Source organism: Hydractinia symbiolongicarpus, chromosome 1 (assembly GCF_029227915.1).
Source record: "Hydractinia symbiolongicarpus strain clone_291-10 chromosome 1, HSymV2.1, whole genome shotgun sequence".
NCBI classification, from domain to species: Eukaryota; Metazoa; Cnidaria; class Hydrozoa; order Anthoathecata; family Hydractiniidae; genus Hydractinia; species Hydractinia symbiolongicarpus.
The window spans coordinates 8,486,911-8,514,132 of record NC_079875.1 but is presented as its reverse complement, the minus strand read 5'-3'; the positions used below and the strand labels follow the sequence as shown (position 1 = coordinate 8,514,132).

The window sequence follows — 27,222 nt, the reverse complement described above, 5'->3', positions numbered from 1 at the left end:
GAATAGGTTGTTCCAAAATCAGAATTTAGATTTTTTTCTAAATGCTTATGTTTTCTTTAATTATCTTTTGCTTCAGTGTAAAAGTTTCTCTTTGCTTTGTATCAAGAGCCTGATGGAGGTATAAAAGCTTTTCAAACTGATTTCTACTCCTCCACACATTTAAATGATAATATCATTGAGAAATTCACTAAAAGATTCCGCCTTTTTTTGCTCAATATCCAATATACGTTTCAAGACTTTACAAAATACACGGAGTTGTTTAACCGCGGTTGTAAGATTCTAATAAAAATTTAGTAAGTTTTTAGCAATTTTCAATATTTAACATTCTAAAAGATCTGAGAACTCAAAGTTAATGCGCTCAATGATGTTACTAAAAATGCCAGGAAGTGAAATCAGATGCAATCTGTATATGCGTTTGTAACACTACATTTGAGAAGTACAAAACAGGTTAAGTGGAACTCTATTTTCAGCGCATTGAGGGTAGAACTAACGTCTGTAACTTTCTGCTTCCAATTGATTAAATATCTGAAATTTTTTGTTAAGAAGGTATCACGAGGCATGCACAAAACGACACAGTAAATACAGCCGTAATGATACTGTTCAACGATCTGTTAAATAATCTAAACCAAGAAAAAATGAGCTAATGTTGAACGTGTTATAAATTACTATTCAATTTAAATGTAAAGTGCACCTCTCCTGTGCCGACTTCTGAAAACACGCACAACCTGTATGTAATTAGCGAACGTTCCCAATTAAACGCGTCAGTTAAAAAGTTTGTATAGTTTACTTTAGTAAAAGGAACCTTTTTTATTAAAAAAACCTGCTTCGTCAGCAGCCGAAATAAAAAGTTTATTGATGTTTTCATTAGTCAGCAACATAGCAATAATTGTAACATGGCATGCAGCCGTCTTTGATTAAATCATTTACTACTCAATTATATGATTTCATACATCATAGAGTAGTACGTACAAAACTCAATTTCATAGGAGATTGTATATATGTCTTGATTTTTTGGACAAGATTTGGGTTGGCGCTATGTCAAAAGAAGTTCATTTTATTTTTAGAATTGCAAGGGTATTACAGATAATTAATAAGCTCTTAAAGATATATTTCACAGTTATGTTCATGTGTGCTAAAGTTTTGGAATGATAAGGGATAATTGTTGTCTTAACATTTGCCTAAATAATGACTAAGGATACCCAGAGCTGGCATGGGAAATTAATTCAACCTTGTCAACTCTTTTCTGTTACATCGGACAAGTCTACATAGTTTAATTTAAATGACAAATATGAGTTTAAGTTTTGAAAGACGTGATATTCAAGTTATAACTACAAACAAAGCTGTCTACAGTAGGAATTTTGTTTACGTTCTTTAGATGAACCTTTTCCTGGTTAATGATACTTTATTACTCGTATGCATCCGTTGTCAAGAAATCCAAAAATTAATGGCTTAAGTTGTGGTAAATATAAGCGATGACTTTAACAATGTAATTGGATTATCTCCTAATTTGAATTTAAATTGTTTTTGATGTATTAATATGATTACCTAGCGTATTTACCTAGCTGTTACATGTGGTAATATCTTAACAGGGGCGGATCCAAACCCCGTCAAATGGGTCAAAGGACGGGGTTTAAAAATAACAAGTATAGTTTATCTAATTTTCAAATATTTAGTACTAACCAGTAATATTTGGGGCGTGTAGTAATGTATTCATTTGAGCGCTCATCAATATAAAAATTAATAATATTGCCGCCGCTGCTGCTGCCGTGTGTATGGTCGCGCGATGGTGGCGGTGGCGCGCGTGATGGCATCAGCTTCATTTTCGTTGCGAAGACAGTGCGCAAAGATGGCTAGACCTAATCTTTAATGGTGGATAGAAAAATATAGACTTTGTTCTGCACGTTTTTGACGGAGCAATGAGGTTATTCTTAACTCTTATTGGTCTAGAGTGCCGGGTTTGCATGAGAAGAACACCGGCAGGATTTGATTGGTCATTACAGAAGTTTTCTTAAGTTGTGATTGGCTAAAAATCAATACCCTGTAAAAGCCAAAATGCTCACGCTAGTCTTCATCTTCATATCTTCCTCAACATCATTGCTCAACATGGCGTTTAGTTCAGTGAGAGAAGATGTTTTGAAATTATTTCAAGACGAAGATTTGCAGAAATTGATTGAAATATTTAATATTTATTCTGAGAAATGGATAAATTCAAATAAAAATGTGTTTTTAAACACAGAACAGCTTTATGCTGTACTTTCTTGTGAAGAAATTAGTGTGAATGAAGATGCTTTGAAATATCTTCCTGCATCAGTTTCTTCCAAGAATTGTGTTGCATTGAGGTAAAATTTTATTTTCTGTAATTTCCATTTCTGATTATTGCTGACCATTTGTTACCATAGTAATTAGGTGTACATCACTATGTCATCACCATGAACTACTTATGGCTAGCTAGCTAGCTACATGTATTCGTGGTTTTTGTTTTGATTATTACTCTTGGGGAGCTAGCAACCGTATCTATGGTAGCTAGCTGGCATGTGTGTGTGGAATTAATAATGGTTTTGATTCTTCTCAAAATGTTAAAACTTAGTGTCTTTGCTCTGAGGAGTGAATTCTCTTTAATTTCTTTAAGAAATATTTATTTATTTTTCACTGTTTAGGTGCGAATTATCTGGAAATTGCTTGTTTAGCTCCATATCCTTATGTCTGGTAGGTGATAATAGTTTGACGCAACAGTTAAGGCTACTTGCTTGCATTGAACTTTTTGTCAATTCTGAGTATTATAGTTCTCACCCCAATTTATTTGTTGACAAATATCCATCTTTAAGTCCATCGAATATTTTAGCAATGTCAGTATCTCATGCTGCTGTTGATACTAATTTTAAGGCTGCTAAACTTGTCAAAGCTGAGGCTACTTTTTGTTTGAAAAACATGAACTAGTGGTCTGGTTTTCTCTTTGTTTTGTCATTGTCTTCTATAATTCGCAGAAATATTATGTGTTATTATCCTGATTGTGGTCCTCTCAAATACAAAGAAATGTTCAATAAAAAGGTTTTTCCACGTGTGCCAAAGATTGATGAAACTTGCTTCCATATTTTGTTTTGTTATGAAGGTTATCTCATTTCAGATCTTACTTTTAAACATAATCACTATGTGCCACTTTTATTTACTTCCAAGGAATTAATTTATAAGCCTCTATTTAAGAAGAAATGTATGTCTACCAATGTTTCTGGATTCTTTCAAAATAAAATTGATTTTAAACCTGTCACCAAGAATAAGCTTATTTTACCAAAGGTATCTCTTCCTCAGCAATTACCTACATCAAGTCAGGATCCCCAAGCAATAATAAAAGGTACTAATAATACACCTTCAAGCAACATTTCAAATCCTTCTACTTCTTCTGTATCTAATGTTTTTAGTAATCTTTTACAAAATAGTACTAGCCATGAACCTAATTTTTTTCCAAGCAATAATAAATCAGTCATAACATCAAAAATAGTTGATTCCCTTCCACAAAATTTTGATGTAACTGATGTTGCATATTACAGACTTCGTGTTAAAGAAGGGATGACAGACAAACAAATTTTCGATCTAATAAATCAGACTTTTTCCCCTTCTGCAGATTATACCTACCCTAAAACTTTAAAACGTCAGTTCCGTTCAAAGTGGTTGAAAGATTACCCTTGGCTTCGCTACTCACCAGCTTACGATGGGGCTTTTTGTTTACCCTGTGTTCTTTTTGGATCAAAGTTCCCTGACAAATGTGGTAAAATTCAAAACCATTTTTTACAACCTTTTACAAAATGGAATGATGCAACTAGATCTTTTAATCAACATCACTCCACAAAGAATGGTTTACATGAATTTACTTCCACTGTTTTTAATAATTTCATTAGTCAGATGTTATCTTAATCCCAGCCCATCAATGTTTTAGTCAATGGTCAGCTACAACAGAAAATAAACAAAAATAGAGAAGTTTTGAAATCTATTGTTGATACGATCATTTTATGTGGTCATACCAATTCAGCTTTGCGGGGACATAGGGATGATGGGAAATATCTCCCTGAGGCAGGAGGCTATGCTAATCAAGCCGGGGTTGGAAATTTTCATAAGTTTTTAAACTTTTCAATTCGCAGTGGCAATCAGCTATTAAAAGATCATTTAGAGTCCAGTGCTAAAAATGCCAGTTATATTTCTAAAACAGTGCAGAATGACTTAATTGGATGTTGTGGTCAAAAAATTACTAATGAAATCATTTCTGAGGTTAAAGTAAATAAGTTTTATTCCATAATTGCAGATGAAGCATGTGACTCATCAACTAAAGAGCAAATGGCTCTCATTTTAAGATATGTTGATAGCACTTGTGAAATAAAAGAGGACTTCATTCGATTTTTACACTGCTCTGAAGGATTATCTGGTGCTGATCTCTTCAGTACAATTATGAAATGTTTAAAAGAAGATCTAGGGCTTGACATAATGGATTGCAGAGGACAGGGCTATGATGGTGCTGGGTCAGTGTCTGGTCACATTAATGGTCTATCTTCTCATATTTTAAGACTTAATTCAAAAGCCATTTATACACATTGTCACTCTCATAAACTTAATTTAACAGTGTGTGATTCCCTAGACATATTGTTAGTGTCAGAAGTGTTTGATAAAGTGAAGGAATTGTCATACACTTTCAATTTGTCTGAAACAAGACAAAACGTTCTGCAAAAGTTTGTTGTTGAGTGTAAGACTGATACCTCAAAATCTAAGTTGAAAGATATTTGTAGGACAAGGTGGGTTGAACGAATCGATGGTCTAAAAGACTTTTTGAAATTGTACACAACCATTGTGAAATGTCTTAAATATATGTCTTCTTCTGATTGTATGTGTAACAGAGATACAAAGTTTAAGGCTTCAAGTTTTGTCAATTTATTTCCAGATTTGATTTTTTAATTTCTTTAGTGTGTACTACCAAAGTTTTGTTGGTGACTCTTCCTGTCACACGAAATTTACAATCTAAATCTATAGATATTCTTAAAGGTATCAATTTAATTTCTGTATTGAAAAAAGAGTTAATTGATACTAGAAATTCTGTTGATGCATTTCATAATAATGTATTTTCTGAGGCAGTTGCTATTGCAAATGAGCTAGATGTAACCATTAAAGCACCAAGAATTTGCAAAACACAAATCCATAGGTCAAACACTCCTTTTGACTCGGTATCTGATTATTTTAAACGTTCAGTAACAATACCACTTCTAGATTTTCTTAATACTTCTATTAGTAAGCGCTTTCAACCTGAAACAGTTGCTGCTTACAAAGGATTGGCATTAATTCCATCTCATTTATTTTTCTTTAAAAGTCAGGGTAAAGACTGGAAAAACGAAGTTCAAGATTTTATTACATTTTATACGTCTGATTTTCTTAGTGTTAATGCCCTTCAATCTGAACTGTCGCTCTGGGAAAAATATTGGGAAGAACATACTGATACTCTCCCTGATAGCATATCATTGGCATTAAAAGCAGTTTCTTTCCCTGGTTTTGAAAATATAAAATAGCCCTACGTATTCTTGGGACTCTTCCTGTTACTTCCTGTGAGAGTGAAAGGAGTTTCTCTGCATTAAGAAGGTTAAAAGAATACGCACGGAGTACCATGACCAATGATCGTTTAAATGGGTTAGCATTGTTATATATCCATCAAGAAATTATCCCTGACAAAGATAAAGTTATTGATAGATACGCTCTTTCAAATCGTAGGCTTGAATTTTAATTGTTATGTATATTTGTTGCAAAGGTTGGTATTATATTATACTATTGGTATTCTTAAAAAATTAATTTAATAGAAAATATGTTATATATCAAAAATATATATATATCAAAATTATTAAAACACTTATATTAATACTACTTTATCACTTTGATTGTTAACATATTTCGTGTTCCATTTCCATTTTTTTAGTCCATAGTTCATTTTCATTTAATTGACAACTGTCAAGAAATAGTAGAACATAGTTGCAGGGACTATGGGGTTACTCAGTTGTCATTTTATCCTGCATTCATTTTTATTCATATCAAACCATTTCATTCCAATATTCATTATCATTTAATTGGCAACTGTCAAGAAATAGTAGAACATAGTTGCAGTTGTCAAGTTATCCTGTATTTTTTTAAATATAAATATGCCAATGATAGCTAAATTTTTCTCTATTTTTTCCTCATCATTGTATCTTGTTATCTTAATTCTTTACTTCTTTTTTATTTGGCTGTCCATGTCTGGATGACATTTTTTGTTATCCTAGGCATCCTGATGAGCTCTGATATTGAGCGAAACGGCCTATTAACATCTATAAATTATATGAGATAATCTTGTTTCTTTAGTTCATAGGCTTCATATATAACAATAGAAACTCAGCAAGAAAGAGAAGCAACCAAACAACATTGTTGAAAAGATGACACGGTAACGATTTTCGTTTTATGCTGTACGAATGACAAATAGCCTTTTTATTTTCCAAATAATTTACAATTTAGATGCGGGAATGTTGTTTTCAGACAATCTAGGATCCTCCAATGTTTAAAAATTTTCTGGCCCCTAAGGCTCAACCATGGTGGGCCTTCGCGTGTCACTAATATAAGTACATTTTATGACGGGGTTCATCAGAAATCCTAGATCCGCCCCTGCTTAATGCATTGGAACTACATTTTAAAAGCCATTTGTTACACCAGTAGAAATTAGAATTTAAAACCGTTTCACCAATACGCATAAACGTTTTAAGATATTTTTCTACTGTCCTTTGCTTCCCTGCTAAAAATATGTCAAAAATATGTTATAAGAAAGTGTCAACCATTCATTAAATTGAATTAAAATAGGTCCTTCACAAAACTACCATATACCGATCTCGGCTAAAAGTTATTTTATCTTAAATATACAGAAAACAGCGCAAGGAACTTTACATAAGTATGTTAATACACACTCCTCATATCAGGTTTTTAGCAACGTATACAGGTTACATGCTTGCTTAAATAGGGTTTGCATACCACTCCTCTTTGTCCATACATTCTTATCGTAACCAGAAGTTGTGTGACTTAGTTCTATAGCTGTTCTTTTTAATTTTACTTTTAATGTCATGGGACATATAACTAAGCACGTGTATTATTGATAGCAATTTGTCGCTACGTTATGTAATATGCATTGTCATGTCTTCGTAGCGTAATCAGACAAATTTCCAAACAAACAAGTTATTTCCTGTCACTCTGATTATTAAAAGATGACTTTCCGAAAGACTTCAACTTGTTAGAAAAGTAAAAGAAATCCAAAAGAAGAGGAAGTTTAAAAGTTAAGAAATTAAATTTAGCAGGGTTTTAGAGTGTTGTGAAAATGACATACTTCCACCTTATAAACTTCGGTGCTTAAAAAAACGAAAACATTGAGTAGTAGTGAAAAAAAGGTCAACTAGATCATCTTTCTGCAGAATTTATCAGTAGGCTGCTTTCAAAGGGTAGTCGTTCTAAACTAAATGTAAATTTTTTATTTATTTCGTAGTAATCCTTAAATATTAACTTATGCACAAATTAGAAAGATCCACATTGAAATTTATCTATTTATTCCAGCAAACATTATTTCTTTCGAAAGTTCAGTAGGGAAATAGTCGACAAAATTTTGTAAAGGAGTTATAAAATTGCTTTTAAGTCTTGCTATTCTAGGTTATCCGTAAGTCTTGACCTTCCAAAACCATGATGCTCTCGAATGTTCTATAACTTATGGCTTAATCAGACCTATTTATCATTCTTAACGCTTTTACATTCTAATGCATGCGCCGAGTTAAAAGTAAAATACTGCTAACGCCAGCAGACACAAGGTTATTAAAAAGGGTTTTGCACTCCTTTCGCTACTTAAGTTTCCCGATTAAGCTCCTCTGAAGTATCCACCTTTTTAGAGTTTAGTTTTTTTAGAAAATATTTTATTAAAACATAAATTTGTCCACTATTTAGAGGCATCTAACTCGTATGAACCAAAGCATGTTCTTATGACCTGTTATTAGTATAAAGGGTACAAGTACTTTCATTAGCTCCATAAGTTTTAATTTTTCTTGTTTGTTTGTTTTGTTTTGTTTTGTTTGTTTTGTTTTTTCATACTAACGTTTTTCTTTTCCTTTTTGAAATTTAATTAAAATTATAAGAACAAGGGAATCTTAGCAAGGTTTCAATTTAGTCATCTACAAAATGTCATCTTCTAATTTTAAAACTTCTTTGGAGTTTAGAAAAATAATGCTTTATCATTCTTTCGTGCCTTAAGGAAAGTACGTGGAAACGAAACCAAGATTCCTGTTTTTGAGATAAAAGATATGTCCATTTAAAATAGAATTCCTGGGTAATTTTCTTGTGTCAATAGGTTTTGACTCATTCAACTATGGTTCGCTATAAAAGGAGTATGTCAGTCAATGGCCAATTCACAACTCACTGAGAGTAAATCAGGAAGGTAATACAACGGTAATTAAACCAATAGAAAACATATTGTTTTTATGTAACTTATCAAATGTAAATAACAATACTTTCTTTTCTTAGATTCACCGTACGATTTCTTGTTGGTTATCTTCACAGAACATTTTTATGCAAATATGGCAAAAATTTGGAACTGTATAATCGTTGCTTTGCTTGCAGCAGCTTCGGGTAAATGGTTGATATAAAATTCCTTTTTATTTTGACTATAACATTTATTTGTAATCATTTCAGTCATTTTTTTCGTCTTTTAATTATTAGTTACAAGCATGTCTCATCACATGACAACTACAATGGCTCCAATGCAACCTCTTAACTGCACTAACATTCCAGAAGTCCCAATGAAACCCAACGATGGGGACATTACTGTTCTGTTGGCACTTGCAAATGATAATATCATCGTTTGCAATAACATTATTCCATGTAAGTAAAGAAGGATTTTCTGTATACACTATACGTAACTATTCTGCATTTTCAAGGTTATGTGCTGTTATAAAAAAACATGTATTTAGAATGCAAGTTTAATTTTTATTTTAGTTTTGAACCGTTTTAACGCAAATTTAAAATTAACTGGTGTGTACCAACAAATCAATCAAGCCATGGATTTGATGAAATACTTACAAATAAGAATCGAAATCATCAACAGAAGACTTGACTGTGGACTTGTGATGAGTGTTGAAGAAGCCAGAAGTTTGAAACACATGCTGTACAATGATCAAGTTTCGAAGAAAGTACTATACGGTGTAAAAATGCGACTTACAAACATCAAGCAACGTTTACAAAATATTTATTAGAATTAAAAAAGTTTTTTAATTTTAGTATTTCTTTGAAGATTTTATGATTTACTGTATTATTTTATATCTTGAGAAAAAACTTATTTTACTTAATTGACTTAGTTAGTTCTAAGCTTATACCAGCAAAGACAAGCAGTTGTTTCCAATATTGTAGGACAATTGTTGTCCGTCATAAAATATAGAAAGTTTAAGATTTTGATAAAGGAAGTATATATGAAACGAAAGATGATAGGTGGAGCTATTTAAACAGTTTTTTTTAATTGCTTCATTATTCTGATAAAAATCACGGGTACAGGAACTAGCTTTCTCTTGTATTACTCTTAAGAGGTTGTTGTTATATAACATTATGTAATAGTTAATGATGCGCTGTAGACCTTAAATTTCTTTTATCTGCTTTTCCAATTAACTGAAAGTAGGAAGAAATACAAGTGACCACAATTAACAAAGTTAAAAGAGAACGGCAAACATTATAAGCATATTGTTTACTACCATGAAGGTTTCTATAGAAAATACAACTTTTAAATACAAGTACTTCTAACAAATACAAAGCGTAACAAATGTTATTAAATCAAAATATACCAAAAGATGAGTATAGATGACAAATAATCAATTGTTTTAAATAGAGGCAAAAACGCTGAATGTATATTTACATAACAGAAAAATCTAACACATGTCCCTTTCACTTCGAATAACAGACTTTAAGGCGCAGATGCAACATCGGCTCTGGTGCTTTTTAGGAGCTTACATTGTACATCAATCTTAATAAAACCGCTCCTGTCTTTTTTTGTGACAATCTTAATTGACCATATGATTCAGCATAATTAAACTAGATGTAATCAATTTTACGAAAAATTGATGACGTCATCCTTAAATTATTTTCGACGCCCAATGTTTAATGCATACGTCTTGAATATGTACATACTACTTATTTCCATGTTATTTACAATTGTAGTAAAAGGTAAGCAGTATCTAAAAGCATACGTTGTTACACAAATATAATAGAGAAGTGAGTGAAGATGTTGTACGGCTAGCACATTGCACGGTATTGTAAAATTGAAATACCGCGCTGACTTCTTATGCTGTAGTGCTAGCCCACTTGTAGTCATTTACTAAAGTTGCAGGTTAAAATTCCCCATCTGTACTACTTGTAATGCCGTGGTGTTAAGCCACTAGTAAGTCGGTCATCTACTAACTAATAACTTACCTGTGTGACAGACAACTAAGTTATAGCTTTCTTGGCCCCTTTTCTAATTTAAAAAGTAATCTGCTCATGAATTTTCTTGTGTCGGTAGGCTGCAGAGGTACTAAATTTTCAGACACATTTCAGGCACATTCTAACACAACTGCTTTACCAAATAACATACGTTAGACTCAAAGAAGCCGCCTACGTTTGCGAAATGGACATGCTGACGTCAACGCATTTTAAAGTTTTGAAGGGATCTGACTAAATAAGTTAAAGTCTTAAGTCCGCTGTACACTAAGTGAATTAAATTAAGTCACTGTTATTAATATGTTTTTAGCATGATTATATTGCTGAATCACCGGCCAAAAACATTACATTGCGTGCAGTAATAATTGAATGACTTCAGCAGATACTCACCCGGATATGTACATGTATTTGTCATGGATACAGGCTTAAATTTAATTCACTTTTAATTATCTTTCCAAAAATTACAGTAGGAAGTGATTTTAACTTCTGTAATTATGGATGGCGGTATTGACATGTGGAAAAATATCAATAATGTACGGAAACTTCTTAAAAAATTGGAAGAATAATTCAAACTATCATTAGTTATTGTTTTTGAAATTATCATTAAAACAAGTTCCGAAATTGTAGCCAAGTGTTTGAGACTGACGTAAAAAAATTTTAATCGAACATTATGAGTCATTATAACGTGGATTGTAGAAATAATTTCCAGATGTTTTATCGATGCAATCACCAAATAGTTATTCTAAACGCTAAATGTTGTCTTTCTTTCTTTCTTTTCGCATTGGTTTATTTCATCTTGTCATAATTCTTTTATCAGAGTAAGTTATCCTGACAAGGTCAATGAGTTATCATAATTAGTTCGCAGACCATCACACAGATACTGCTTCATCCTATTTACGTTGCAACGGAATTGAAAATCCCACAACAAGTATTGATTTTCCTGTTTCTCCGATAAAAAAAATGATTGCTGAAAAGATGACTAGACAAATTAGTTGCTTTTTTGTCTCGATAAGTTTTAACTCGTTTACCAATCTTTTGCCATAAAAGAAGAAATTTCACAGTTGGAAATTCACAATTCTCTGAAAGCAAATCAAGCAGGTAGGTAGCTACAATATTTTTGACATGTTTAAACAAGAAATAATTCTGGGTGATATTCAGCCGATTGAACAGTTCATTTCTTTTAGATTCTTCTTAACATTCTTTCTGGTTTAATTCTCAAGCTCAACTTTCAGAAACAAACATGGTCAGAATAGAGTACTACATTTTTGGTGTTATTGTTTCAATAGTTTCAGGTAATTATCATTTATACCATTTTAGTTGCATACATAGTCTAACATTGGTTGCTATGATTCCATACAACTTATATTTATGTTCATTCTTTTCGCTAGTGACAAGTATGTCTCACCATATGACGACGACGATGGCTCCCATGCAGCCTCTTAACTGCACCAACATTCCAGAGGTCCCAATGAAGCCATATGACGAAAACATTACTTCGGTTCTGGCACTTGCCAATGAGAACATAAAAGTTTGCAATAACATTATTCCATGTAAGTGAAATATTTTTTCCACTTATTTTTCAGATTTCTTAAATTTTAACAGTACGTATTATTATCTAATAAATTGCATTAGCAAATACTTCCTTTCATCGCAAGGAAATCGTCATACAAACATAACCAAAAAAGACTGTAAGTTGTTCACCGTTTCTTTCAGTTTTAAATCGCTTCATTGCTGACCTAAAGTTAACCGGTGTGTACCAACAAATCAATAAAGTTATGGATTTGATGAAGTACTTACAAATGAGAATGGAAATTACAAAGAGAAGACTTGACTGTGGACTTGTGAAGAGTGTAGAAGAAGCACAATATCTAAAAGAAATGTATTACAACGATCAAGTCTCTAAAAGAGTATTATACGGTATAAAAATGCGACTTACAGTCATCAAAGAACGGCTGGGATATATATCCAAAAAATAGAAGTATCATTTACATATAGCGTTTATAATAAATGATTTTTTATAAATGCTATGTAATATTTATTTGACGTGAATAAATTATATCTTCATTTTTTCAGTGCGGAAATTGTGTTTCTTGCCATTATAGTGCTCATGCCTGGTAGTGCCCAAGTTTTAAACGTGGTCGGTTATTATGGCAAATTTCTAGATCATAAACATGGCAAAATGTTATAAACTTTTTTTATTCTTATCAATTTTTGTGTGTCTGCAAAAGTTAGAATGTTGACCTATCTTTATTACGAAAACTGCAAATTTCCAGGCATTGTAATCAGAAACAAATTTTAATGCGCGTTCTCTTAAAATAAACTCTAGGATTGAAGCACCGTTCGGAAAACCTTTTCAAAATTTATTTGCGTTTTATCACTCCTCGTTATCTTCCGTGTGCAATTATTAATATGAAATATATGATAAATCCTTCAGTACAAATGACTGTCTTTTAAAAATCGAAAAGGACATAAAAAATCATACTAAATATGGACATGACGAAGATAAAGAAAGAGGTAATTACAAGAATATGGTATCGTACTAAAGGAAAAAAAGCTGTATTTCTAAAACCCTGTTTTAAAGGCGCGCCGTATTGTTCAAAGGCGTAAATACGCACTATACAGACCGTTTTTCTACGCTCCATAACTTAAAATTTATCTGAGATTAAGAAACAAATTTCAAACTTTTAAAGTTATGTTCTTCTTCTTATTGTAAGTAATCGTTTCATGTACTTACCTTAAACGTTGTCGGTCAATATGCCTGGTTTCCATAGCATTAAATGACAGTAGGAAGACGTAATAGTCACATCAACCTAATTAACCGACGGAGTATGTTTATAACAAATTGCAACTATACCTTATACAAAGTTAAAACAGTTTTGCTCTCAGATTTATCTATATCACATGATTATTTTATGAGAACTTTCTTGTCGTAATTGTTAGAAACATTTTTTCTAAAGCCAGTAGAAAGCTAATATTTTTCAGTGAATATTTTTGTAAATCTTTCCAAGGTAAAGAGACTTTCCTTCTAATAACTTTATTGTTTCTTAGCTCTCCTATTGTCCATCGGTATGGATGTAATCGTACCAATCGTTTACATGAACGTTGTCTACGTATAATTATTAGTGATAAAATATCTAGATTGAAGGGCTTCTTAGTCTGGAAACTTTTTACTTGCAATTTATTAATATTTACAATTTTTTGTCACAAAGTTACGACGAGCCATGTACACCACAACACAATAAATTCAACAACAGTGACACTGTTCAAAAATCTGATAAAGACCTGAACTAAGAAAAAACAAGCTAATTTTAAACGTGTTTTAAATTACTATTCAATTACTATTTACAAACGCACACTTTTCCTGTGCCGACTGCGAGTTTCTCACCCACAACCTGTACGTAATTAGGGAACGTCCACAATTACACGCGTAAGCTGGAAAATTTGCAGAGTTTAATAAGTAAAAAAAGCCTTGATTACTCAAAAAACTGCCGCATCAGCAGCCGAATGGAAAATTAATTGATGTTGTCATTAGTCAGCAACATTGCATTAATAGTAACATGGCATGCAGGTCTTTGATTGAATTATTTATTACTCAATTATACGACTTTAATTATACGATTCACTTCCAGAATCACAAGGGTTTTGCAGATAATTATTGACCTCTTAAGGATATATTTCGAAGTTTTAATCCTGTGTGCCAAATTTAAGGAATAAATAGTGATTATTATTGTTGACCTGGAACTGTTGCTATACAATATAAATTTCCTGTGTGTACAGAACTATCCACATTTATTGATAGTCTTCCATATAATAATATAGTATCGTACCATCAATTATGCACTTATTTACTTGCTTTAAATAGGAGTTTTGTAAGAATGCTATGCTTTTTTATTATTATTATAAGACTGGATTGTTCTTGTCGTATGACATGTAACATAGCAATTTGTTACTTTATTTTCACGGTTTTAGTACTGTAAACCATTATACATTTGTTCTGAGAAATGGCTAAAATAACCTAAACTAGGCAAGAGAAATCAATTCAACCTTTCTAATTCTTTACTCTACGTAGTTTGAGTTAATCGAAAATGAGGAGTCAAAGTTTATCCCACTTTTGTCAAAACGTGACATACAAGTTATAATTACATACATATACGTCTGCAGGAGGATTTTTATTCACATTCTTTAGATGTACCTTTCCCTGGTAAATGACTTTTAATTACTCATTTTCATCCGTTGTCAAGGAAACTAAAAGTTTGTAACTTTGATTTTCGTGTTTGTTAGCGATGACTCTAATAATAGCATTTGATTGTTTCTTCATTTCAGTTTAAATGAGGTGATTACCCAGCTTAATTACGTAGCTGTCACACTTGGTAATATATTATTGCATTGGAATCACATTTTGAAGACCCCCTCCATGATACAAGTAGAAATGAGAATTAAAGAAAATTATTATTTCAATTTGTATTTGTTGTTTATCTATATTTTAGAAAGATGTGTTATAAGTAGATTTATATTACTGTGGAAAGTTTATCATTTCTTGAACATGATAGTTTAGTAGGCGACGTTTCGGGAGATCCTTCTCCCATCATCGGGCAAAGTAAAATGATGTTGCGCATGTATTTATATAATTGCAGAGGATCGAAATTCATAAAAATTAACCAATCAGAAACGAGCTGATAATTACAGTTAATTACGGTAATTAACATTTTCGGACCTGGATGTAGATAACTACTTCTTCTGTAGGGCTGGTAACCAAATCTCAGGAAGTTGATACGAGATGCTGTTTATGTGTTTGTTACGTTCTACACTGTTGATGGTTTCTTTAATCTTCCTGGCCGTTGTTCTGGATTCTCTGTCAATGATTTTCTTCTCATCCCAATTAAACTGATGACTTCTGCTCCAGCTGTGGTCCGCAATTTCGTTTTTCTTCACATCTCCGTTTCTCACTGCGCGCATATGTTCTTGTACTCGTTGCTTAAACTTTCTTTTTGTTTCGCCTATATACACTGCATCACAATCTTTACACGGGATTTCGTCTAGCCTCACGCTACAGAAAAGCAAAACACCAAAAGACAATTTGCAAAAATCTGAAAGACTGTCATTGAAGAATCTAAAGAAGGACAAAGATATCATAATCCTACCGGCAGACAAGGGGAGAACAACGGTTATCATGAATACACTTGACTACATCAACAAGTGCAACGAACACATCAACAACGGGCCTTACAAACTTCTCAAGAAAGATCCCACAGAAATTATCAAACGAGAAGCGAGGAACATCTTAATGGAGTTGAAGAGAAAAGAATACATCGACGATAAGCAGTATTACCGACTGAAACCTTGTGACGGACCACCACCGCGATTTTACGGACTACCCAAAATTCATAAACAGGGAAATCCAATTCGACCAATAGTTTCCTGCACTGGAACACCGTTATACAACCTATCAAAATTTGTTGCTTCCATCCTCAGCAAATTCACAGCAAGTGACCACAGCAAAAACTCAAAAGAATTTTCGGAATACATCAGAGAAATAAAGATAGCAGACGACGAATGCATGGTATCATTTGATGTCACATCACTCTACACAAATGTTCCCATAAAAGACACCTTAAACATCATTAAAGACATTATCGAAAACGATGCTGCATTCGGTGAAAAGACAAAGATTCCAGTACCGGATTTTCTGCGTTTGGTCGAACTTGTTCTAACCAAAACATGGTATCTGTTTAATAAGAACTTCTACACTCAAACAGACGGAGTTGCCATGGGAGGCCCTGCATCATCAGTAGTCGCAGAAATATACATGCAAGCACACGAGACAACAGCATTAGTCACATCAGACAGACGTCCTAAGGTTTGGAAAAGATTTGTTGACGACGTATTCGCCATAATCAAAAGATCTCATCTAGAAGAGTTCCATGAACACATCAACGGCCTACATCGACAAATCAAATTCACTGTTGAGCTTGAACACGATGGAAGTATCGCTTTTCTGGACACTTTGGTCAAACGCAAGAATGGTTCCATTTCAGTTTCAGTGTATCGTAAACCAACACACACTGACCAGTACCTTAACTTCGAATCAAACCATCAGAAATCTTGCAAAGAAATTGTCATATCTTCATTACTGAATCGTGCCAACAGTGTAGTCAGTGACAAACAGGAGAGGAAAATAGAAATTCGACGTGTAAGAAATGCATTAATCACAAATGGATACAGTCATAAAGTCATCACGCAAGTAGAAAATAAAATGAAAAGAAGATGCAACGGAGACAACAAGGAAACATCAGAGGAATTTATCGCATCAGCATTCCTACCCTTCGTACCAGGTACCAGCGAGATCCTTCGTCGAGTTTTAAGGCAACACAAGATCAAATGCATTCTTACCTCTAAAGAAGCACTTTGTCTAAACCAAAAGACAAAATAAACCTGGAAGAGCAAAACAATGTTGTTTACGAAATCCCGTGTAAAGATTGTGATGCAGTGTATATAGGCGAAACAAAAAAAAAAAAAAAAAAAAAAAAAAAAAAAAAAAAAAAAAAAAAAAAAAAGAAAGTTTAAGCAACGAGTACAAGAACATATGCGCGCAGTGAGAAACGGAGATGTGAAGAAAAACGAAATTGCGGACCACAGCTGGAGCAGAAGTCATCAGTTTAATTGGGATGCGAAGAAAATCATTGACAGAGAATCCAGAACAACGGCCAGGAAGATTAAAGAAACCATCAACAGTGTAGAACGTAACAAACACATAAACAGCATCTCGTATCAACTTCCTGAGATTTGGTTACCAGCCCTACAGAAGAAGTAGTTACCTACATCCAGGTCCGAAAATGTTAATTACCGTAATTAACTGTAATTATCAGCTCGTTTCTGATTGGTTAATTTTTATGAATTTCGATCCTCTGCAATTATATAAATACATGCGCAACATCATTTTACTTTGCCCGATGATGGGAGAAGGATCTCCCGAAACGTCGCCTACTAAACTATCATGTTCAAGAAATGATAAACTTTCCACAGTAATATGAATACTGAACAGACAAACCGAAATAATATCTTCAATAGATTTATATTCACTGCAAAATGATCCGCGTGAACATGACAATCTTTCATTAATGCATTATCGTTAAGGGACGCTGCTTATTTCGCCTAATTTTGGCCTATTATTATTCAAGAAATAACTACGTACCAAAGCATTTTTTTGAGACTTGTCTTCTAAAAGCTATAAGATACCAACATCGGCTAAAACTCATTTCATCTCAAATGAAGAAAACTGAGGCGTAAAGAACTTAACGGAAGTACATTAAACATTAAGATGTACTCCATATATAAGTTTTATTGGCAACGTATACAAACCGTTTACATTGTAAATAGAGCATACAACTCTTCGAAGTCCATATAATTTTATTGCCACTGGAACTAGTGTCTTTCAGTTTTATTGCGGCTCGTTTTTAATTTTGTTTTTGATGTCATAGGAAGTATAACTTGACCGGTGTATCGCTTCGTTATGTAATGTGCATTGTCATGTCTCCGTGGTTATTTCAGACGAATTCCTTATTTTCTGTCACTTTGAGACAATAATTGATAAAAAATAACTACACGAAAGTATTCAACTTATTAAAAAAAACTTAAAAAAATCCAAAGGAAAAGGAAGCTTTTGAGTTTAGCTAAAGTATAAAATTTAACAGGGCTCTTTTGTGGTTATGAAATTGTCATACAACCACGTTATAGATTTTTGCGGTCAAAAATACGAGAATAAAGAGTGAGTAAGTGAATGAAAACAATTATTGGCAACTAGATAAAATTGTGCAGACTTTAGAGTAGTCCAGTATTTCAAGGCATCTAACTCGAAAGTACCAGAGCATGTAATTCTCATCTTTTATTAGTATAAAGAGTTCATCAGCTCGCCACTTTCATGTTTGTTTGCTTTGTTTTGTGCCGTTTTGTTTGTTTTTATTTTTTCATAATTATGTTGCTTTTTTTTGTTTTTTGAAATTCAAATAAAATGATAAGAACAACCGGATAGCAAAGTTTCATTTTCTTTTGTTTTTCCTTAAAATGTGAAGTCATTTTACAAATGTCATACTATAATTTTAAAATTAAATAATGCTTTATCATTCTTCCGTGGATAACGAAAAGTACGTGAAAACAAAATTAAGCTTCCTGATTTTTGAGATAAAAGATTATTCGAAATATGACTATTTAAAATATAATTCCTGGGCAATTTTCTTACGTGAATAGATCCTGACTCATTCACCGATGTTTTGCTATAAAAGGGGTACATCAATCAACAGCCAAAACACAACTCACTTAGATTAAATCAGAAAGGTAATTCAACGTTTTTTAAAAAAATAAAGTTCCTATGTAACTTATAAAATGTAACTAACAGTAATTCCTTTTTTTAGGTTCACGGTACGATTTCTAGTTGCTAATCTTCACAGAGCATTATTATCCACAATGGTCAAAATTTGGAACTGCATATTCGTTGCTTTGTCTGCAGTAGCTTCGGGTAAATGATTGATATTAATTTCTTTTTCATTTTAACTTAAATATTTATTTGTATTGATTTCACTCATTCTTTCCCCCATTTTAATTATTAGTTACAGGCATGTCTCATCACATGATAACCACAATGGCTCCAATGCAACCTCTTAACTGCACTAACATTCCAGAAGTCCCAATGAAACCCAACGATGGGGACATTACTGTTCTGTTGGCACTTGCAAATGATAATATCATCGTTTGCAATAACATTATTCCATGTAAGTAAAGAAGGATTTTTTCTGCATACACTATACGTAACTATTCTGCATTTCCAAGGTTATGTGCTGTTATAAAAAAAAACATGTATTCAGAATGCAATTTTAATTTTTATTTTAGTTTTGAACCGTTTTAACGCAAATTTAAAGTTAACTGGTGTGTACCAACAAATCAATCAAGCCAGGGATTTGATTAAATACTTGCAAATGAGAATCGAAATCCTCAACAGAAGACTTGACTGTGGACTTGTGATGAGTGTTGAAGAAACCAGAAGTTTTAAACAAATGCTGTACAATGATCAAGTTTCAAAGAGAGTATTATACGGTGTAAAAATGCGACTTACAGACATCAGCGAACGATTACAAAATATTTATTAAAATTAGAAAAAGTTTTTGATTTTAATATTTCCCCGAAGAGTGTCTTATTTACTGTATTGTTTATTATCTTGAAAAAACATGTTGACGTACTTTAGTTCTAAATGGATACCAGTAGGGACAAGCAATTGTGTCTAACATTTGTTGGACAATTTCTTTCCTTTGCAAAATTTAAAAATGACTGGCAAACTCCATGATTCTGTCACAAGGTAAACGATAAGTTCAAATTTGGTACAATACTTTAGTTTTTTCAGTTGGGAAAAATAGATGTTAAAGAATTCTCTAATGCTAAGAGGTACTAGCGCCGATGTAAAAGAGTTAAGGCTGACATGTTAGATTACGCATGTATACGCATCAAAATAAAGGCTATAAAAGAAAGAGATCATTTAAAATTGTGGCTAGGGAAGATCAGCCATTACATTGCCCAATTATTAAGAATTTTTAAACAAACTGTAGGGCTAAAATTACCTGGGTGGATACAAAACAGCTACCCATTAAGTACCATAACTCATTGCAAGATTTCCATATGTTCTAACCAACTTATCTGTTGTATTACTCTTAAAAGATTGTTGTTACATAACATTATGTAATAGCTAATGTTGGGCTGAAGACGTTACATTTCCTTCATCTGTTTCTCTAAATTAACTTAGGTAGTTTCAAAAAGGAAGAAATACAAGTAACCACGATTAACAAAGTTAAAAGAATATGGCAAATATTATAAGCATATTTGTTAACTAATAGGATACTTTCGATAAAAATGTCCGCCATTAAATGCAACTATTTTTGACAAATATCAGCTGTGACAAATATTTTTAAATCAAATTGCAAACCGATGAGTACATGGCAAATAATCAATTGTCTTGAATGTAAGCTATAAAGCTGAATGGATTTTTTAATAACAGAAAGACTTAACACGTGTCCCTTTCCCTGTGAATAAAAATTTTTTAGGTGCAGATGCAACATCGTCCCTGGTGTTTTTTAAGCGCTTACATTCAATACAAATCTTAAGAAAGCCGACCCCTGACTGTTTAGGTGACAATCTTAATTGACCATATGATTCAGCATAATTAAACTAGATGAATGTTTTAACGATTTTGCGAAAGATAACGAAACATAAATTGATGACCTCACCCATATTAATATTTCTAAGCTCAGTGTTTGGTGCCTTAAGAATGCATTGAACATTCACATACTACTTAACTCCATGTCATTCATAATTAAATTCAAAAATAAGCGGTACATAGCAGCATGCGTTGTTACATAAATATAATAAAGATATAAACACATTATTTCGCACAGTCAATAATGAACTTTCTAAGGTGGCAGAATGGTTTTAAGGCAAACAAACTGTCCCTAAATATTTCTAAAACAAAGTACACACTTTTTCACAGGCAAAATAAAAGAGTTGATATGCCATTGAAGTTTCCTGATTTATCTATTAACAATATAAGTATAAAAAGAGCACAATCCATGAAATTTTTAGGAGTTATTCTTGATGAAAGGGTTACTTGGACAGAACATATAAATATTTTGGAAGAAAAGATCGCAAAGAATATTGGCATCCTATTTTAAGGAAAATTTGTTCTAGATCAGAATTGTTGAAAAAACATATACTCTTCTTTCATTCACTGCTATTTAAATTATGCAAATACTGCGTGGTGCAGCACCAACGCTACAAAATTGAAAAAATTACAAAATAAACAAAAGAATGCAATCAGAATTATTTTAAATGTTGACAGGTACACTCACTCCAGAGAGTTATTAAGAAAGCTCAGTGTACTGAATGTATACCAACTAAACATTTATCAAACTCTTATTTTTATGTTTAAGCTTGAAAACAATATGTTACCAAGAGTATTTAATAATATGTTTCAGAAGATACAACATAAATATCCATCCAGATTTTCAATTAACAGTTTTTTACAACCTAGGATTAATTATACAATCACAAAGTTCGAGGACCTAAATTGTGGAATGCATTTCTTGATAACGACATAAAAACTATTACATCACTTAGCGAATTCAAACATAAACTAAAAAATAAACTATTGCTATTGACAATCTATATTTATTTTAGAACACGCGACAGTTACAACGTACGACATATAACACAACTCCTCATCATCTTCAATGCTAACCTTTTATATAGGTTGGGGGCTTGGTGATAAGGCTATTATAGCCTTCTTCTCGCTCCTGCCATTTTTTACCTCTCTAGCTAATATTTTTAGCATATGCAATCCTATCTTTAGATTATACGATATAATAGCTTAAGATTTGCTTTTTATTCTTACGGAAAACTGTAAATTCTTCAACGGCAAAATAAAAAAAAAGATATTGTAATGCTAACACATTGCATGGTATTGCGAAATTGAAATACCATGGCAATTCTTTATGCAGTTGCGTTAGCCTATTCGAAGACATTTACTAATGTTGCAGGATGACTCCCCAATTGTACTACTTGCAATGCATTGGTATTTTCCCTACTAGTCAGTCAGTCATTTTCTAATCAAGAACTTGCCTGTGCGGCAAACAACTAAGTTGTAGCATTGTTAAAGGTCCTCTAGCATTAGTGTAACATAGACACAGTCGGGACAGTCAACCAAAGACGTTAATAACATTAGCCTGCAGTTATTTACTTTATTCTCAACAACTAATTTTAAAATGACCTTTTCTTTAACCCCCTTACATCCCCATGGTGTACTGTCGGTTTACTGGTTCTACACTGCTCTATAAAATCTTGCTTTCACAAAACCTGGTTAAAATAGTGTTTTAAATGTACTATTTCAATCGACTTTATGAGATAAAACAACGATGCTTAATGATACAGAGTGCAATCAGTTTAGTTGGAGTTACGAAGTTCAGATCAGAAACTCATGTTAACTTTCTTTTCGCTTTTGCTTAAATTACCAACGGAGTTTATAAAGCTAAAAAAAGTTGTGCTACTTTCCATGCCGTACAGTGTAATGTCTGACAGCTACAATTCCTCGACAAAAGATTGAGTCAATAGTACTTTCCAGTCCTTTTTCGTAGTTACAGAAAGAATCAGCTCGAAAGTTTTCAACAGTCGGTAGGAGGCTGCTGAAGTACTACATTTTAGACACGTAGATTAGGGAATTAGCGTCGTAATTGGGTTAGTTGCACTTTCTAACACGTCTGCTCTACGAAATAATTAACGTTAAACTAAAAAAAAAAAACATTTACAAAAATGGTCATGCTGACCTCAGTGCATTTTAAAGGCTTTAAAGGGGTTTGACTAAATAAGCTAAGATTCTAAGTCCGCTGTAAACATTCATAAGTTCGAATTCCATATATCCGGTCTCTATTTTTAGGTGTTTGTAACATGATTATATCGCTGAACCACCAGCCAAACTACTACATTGCGTGTAGCAAAATCTAACGACGTGAGTAGATACTTCACCCGGATATGTACATGTATTTATCATGGATACAGGCGTGGAAGTTTAAATCTTAATTCTTTTTTAATTATCTTTCGAAAGTTACAGTAGGAAGTTATTTTAATTACTGTAATTAGTGGCGGCGGTATTGACGTGAGAAGAAATGTCAACCATAATGTAAGAAAACTTTTTTATCAAAATAATGGCAGAACAACAGAACTTTCTTGAATTTATTATTAAAATCAGTTCCGAAATTGAAGTCAGGTGTTTGACACTGCTGAAATTAATTTTCAATCAAACATGATGAGTCACTAAACGTGTATTGAAAAATAATTTCAAGATTGTTCGTTGATGTAATCACGTATTAGTTATTCTAAACGCAGAATTATTTTAGCAAGGTTTCAGTTACAAAATTGTACTAAAATATTTTCAGAAATATATTTAAATTCAAATTTAGCATTAATTTTCTTTTTTGGATAATGCTGTCTTTCTTTCTTTTTGAGTTGGTGTACTTCATCTAGTCATAATTCTTTTATCAGAGTGAGAAAAGTCATCCAAGACATGGTCAATGAGTTAATGTAATAAGTTCGCAGACCATCAAACAGATACTGCTTCATCCTATTTACGTTGCAACGGAATTGAAAATCCCACAACAAGTATTGCTTTTCCTGTTTCTCCGATAAAAAAATGATTGCTGGAAAGATGACTAGACAAATTAGTTGCTTTTTTGTCTCGATCAGTTTTAACTCGTTTACTAATTTTATGCTATAAAAAAAGTAATTTGACAATTGGAAAGTCATAATTCTCTGAAAGCAAATCAAACATGTAGGTAGCTACAATATTTTTGACATATTTAAACAAGAAACAATTGTTGGTAATATTCAGCCGATTAATCAGGTCATTTATTTTAGATTCTTCTTAACATTCATTCTGGTTTAATTCTCAAACCCAACTTTCAGAAAAAAACATGGTCAGAATAGAGTACTACATTTTTGGTGTTATTGTGTCAATAGTTTCAGGTAATTATCATTCATACCACTGTAGTTATATACATAGTCTAAGATTGGTTGCTATTATTCCATATAACTTACATTTATGTTCATTCTTTTCGCTAGTGACAAGTATGTCTCACCATATGACGACAACGATGGCTCCCATGCAGCCTCTTAACTGCACCAACATTCCAGAGGTTCCAATGAAGCCTTATGACGAAAATATTACTTCGGTCCTTGCACTTGCCAATGAGAACATAAAAGTTTGCAATAACATAATTCCATGTAAGTCAAATATCTTTTTCAGTTATCATTTAATCATGATTACTTGAATTTTAACATAACGTTTTATTATCGGACAAATTACATTAACAAATACTCCCTTTTATCACAAGAAAATTGTCATTGTAAATAATCCACCGTTTCTTTCAGTTTTGAATCGCTTCATTGCTGACCTGAAGTTAACCGGTGTGTACCAACAAATCAATGAAGTTATGGACTTGATGAAATACTTACAAATGAGAATGGAAATTATCAAGAGAAGACTTGACTGTGGACTTGTGATGAGTGTAGAGGAAGCACAATATCTAAAAGAAATGTATTACAAAGATCAAGTCTCTAAAAGAGTATTATACGGTATAAAAATGCGACTTACAAACATCAAAGAACGGCTTGGATATATATCCAAAAAATAGAAGTATCATTGACATACAGCGTTTATAATAAATGATTTTTTATGAATGCTATGTAATATTTATTTCACATGAATAAATTATATCTTCATTATTTTATTGCAGACGTTGTCTTTCTTTACATTATACCACTAATGGCTGCATTGTCCAGGGTTTAAATGTGGTCGGTCGATATGCCTAATTTCCACAGCATTAAAGATGGAAGAGTTTTATAACCTTTTGTATATGGTTATCCATTCTTTTTGTCTGCAAATGTTATGATGTTGACCCATCATAACCACGCAAATTGGGAAAAATTTTGTTAGCCGGAGAATAGTCAACCATTTTTGTCTATTTTCATGGTAACTTATTAGTTAACCCATAGTCGATGAAAATTTGGACAATTGCTTTTAAAGAATGTCATTAGCAACAGTTGCAAAGTCATATTTTAGCTATTTTATGCTTCTATCAAGTACGTTTACATATTTAAAACGTTTAAGACAGTTTTTCAGATTCCAAGGTTAATGTTTTTCCGTTTTAGTCTGTAAGATGTCGTCATCTTGGACTAAAAGAGTGAAACAAATCTTTTTTCTAATACTTTCTGCAATTCGGAAAGGAACCTTTGTGTAAAGTTTCATGGAAATACAATGTCTACTTCCTCGCTTTGGAAGAAAGAGAGAGACTAAAATCAATTATTAATGATCAATGATCATTAATTATTGATAATCAAAATTATCCAAAATTATCATCAATGATCAAAATAACACCAAAACAATGCGTATAGAAATCTATCAAGGCATCAAGTCAAATCTGTGCGGAGGTTTAAATTTTAATTCACTTTTAATTATTTTTTTAACCTTACAGTAGGAAGTAAGGTAATTGCTGTTTTAGTTGTGGTGATAATGACGTGAGAGGAAATGTAAACCACTTAAGGATAATACAGGGACGTCTCTTTAACAATAAAATAAGATTAATTTAAATTATGAATAGTTATTGTTTCTAATTTTATTATTTAAAGCAGTTCCGAAATTGTAGCCAAGTGTTTGACACTGACGTAACAATTTTTTAAGCGATTAATACGAGTCACTAAAACGATGATTGAAAAATATTTTCCTGACGGTTCCTTGACTCCAAATAAATTTGATGCAATCACTCAAACCTGGCCTTTCTCTTGATGCAATGATTTATTGAAAAAATATCCACAGCTTTAAGTCTTTAGGAAAAGTCAAGTTTTCATTATAACAATAACTATAATGTGCCAATTAACAGAATTCATAATGCAAATGAATAAAATCGCTCTATATCACTAGACTTCATTAATGATCAAAATAACACCAAAAAAAGAGCTGTCGTTTGGTGTAATGCATCATGATGTAGTGCATGGTGTAGTACACTGGTCGTCTAATTTTTTGAAAATTTGGCACAATCAATATTGTGTCACAAGTCACATTGAAACATATTTTTCCAATTTTCAATGAAGGTCACTTCATCAGTTATTTTAGTATGTAGAAGAAAGGGTTCAACGTTTTACGAGGCCACAATTGGTTTGTTTGGCGTAACCTTAGAAATGTGATCTTGGATGTGTTTTCATTTGTTTTTGCAGCTACACTTTTGTATCCAATTGATAAACAAACACAGCTAGTAACTACTTATGTAAAATAAAAGCTATACAAAAACTTTTTTATGCCAGAAATTAGCAATAGCTTTAAGGGTATTATAGTATCGTTAAAATTGCGATACAAGAACATGTGATGCTTTAATTGTTTGTTTTTCTATCTGCTGAAACATTTACAGGGGATATTCCAGATTAGATATAAGATATTTTGTTTATGTTTCTTCCTTGAGCCAAGCATATTAGATCTATTTTTTTCTTAATAATAGGTCATAATCCAAGGAAGAAGTTAGTTTTATTTAGTAAAAATAATGTGAAAAAGGGTTAAAAGTACGTCATGGATATTTTTAATCCTTGTGTGACAATTTCATATTTTAACAGATGATGAGGGTTCCGAGGGATTAGAGTCAATGTCTTCCATGGAAAAACTACTTAGATTCATTTCTAAACTCAATGGTTCAGAAATCTTAAGAAATATCTTCACTTAGCTAGAACATTTTGTAATATTTCCATGTTAATTGATGTATTGATTGAAATTACTGATGATGGTTAATACAGAGAGCATATCAAATAAATTTATCCTGATGAGCTAGAGTTAAAAAAAAGCATAATGACAAGAAAGCATTTATACTTGCATGATTTTATTAACTTGTAATTTCAATAAAGTCTGTTTGTAGTTAGTTGTCTATCAATGTAACAGGTTAAGCTCCTATTTCGTCCAATTTTCTAACGCAGTAATATTATCCCCGCTACTCAGTTATTTATCTGCTAATCAAAAGCTTATTTGTGTGGCTGACGACTAAGTCGTAGCACTACTACAGGTATATATGACAGTAATGTAACGTAGGTATATTTGGAGTTCAAAAGAGTCAACTAACGACGTTAATAACTTTAATCTCCAGTTATTTATTTAGTTGTGTACCACTTACT

The 27,222-nt window shown here is 32.4% G+C and overlaps 1 protein-coding gene across 1 annotated transcript; it reads left to right on the top strand.

Moving 5' to 3' along the window:
• The first annotated feature begins 2,991 nt into the window (after positions 1-2,991).
• Positions 2,992-5,543, top strand: LOC130646913 (52 kDa repressor of the inhibitor of the protein kinase-like). Its single transcript, XM_057452614.1, has 3 exons — positions 2,992-3,873; positions 3,916-4,867; positions 4,948-5,543. The coding sequence occupies exons 1-3, from the start codon at positions 2,992-2,994 to the stop codon at positions 5,541-5,543; spliced, it is 2,430 nt and encodes an 809-aa protein (XP_057308597.1).
• Positions 5,544-27,222: the final 21,679 nt, after the last annotated feature.

Bases quoted from the DNA above. Each gene is read 5' to 3' on its own strand.
- LOC130646913 (XM_057452614.1), top strand. From the start codon at position 2,992: ATGTGTTATTATCCTGATTGTGGTCCTCTCAAATACAAAGAAATGTTC. The intron at 3,874-3,915 runs GTTTTTAATAAT...TCTTAATCCCAG, and splicing joins TACATGAATTTACTTCCACT to CCCATCAATGTTTTAGTCAA. The intron at 4,868-4,947 runs GTATGTGTAACA...TAATTTCTTTAG, and splicing joins ATATATGTCTTCTTCTGATT to TGTGTACTACCAAAGTTTTG.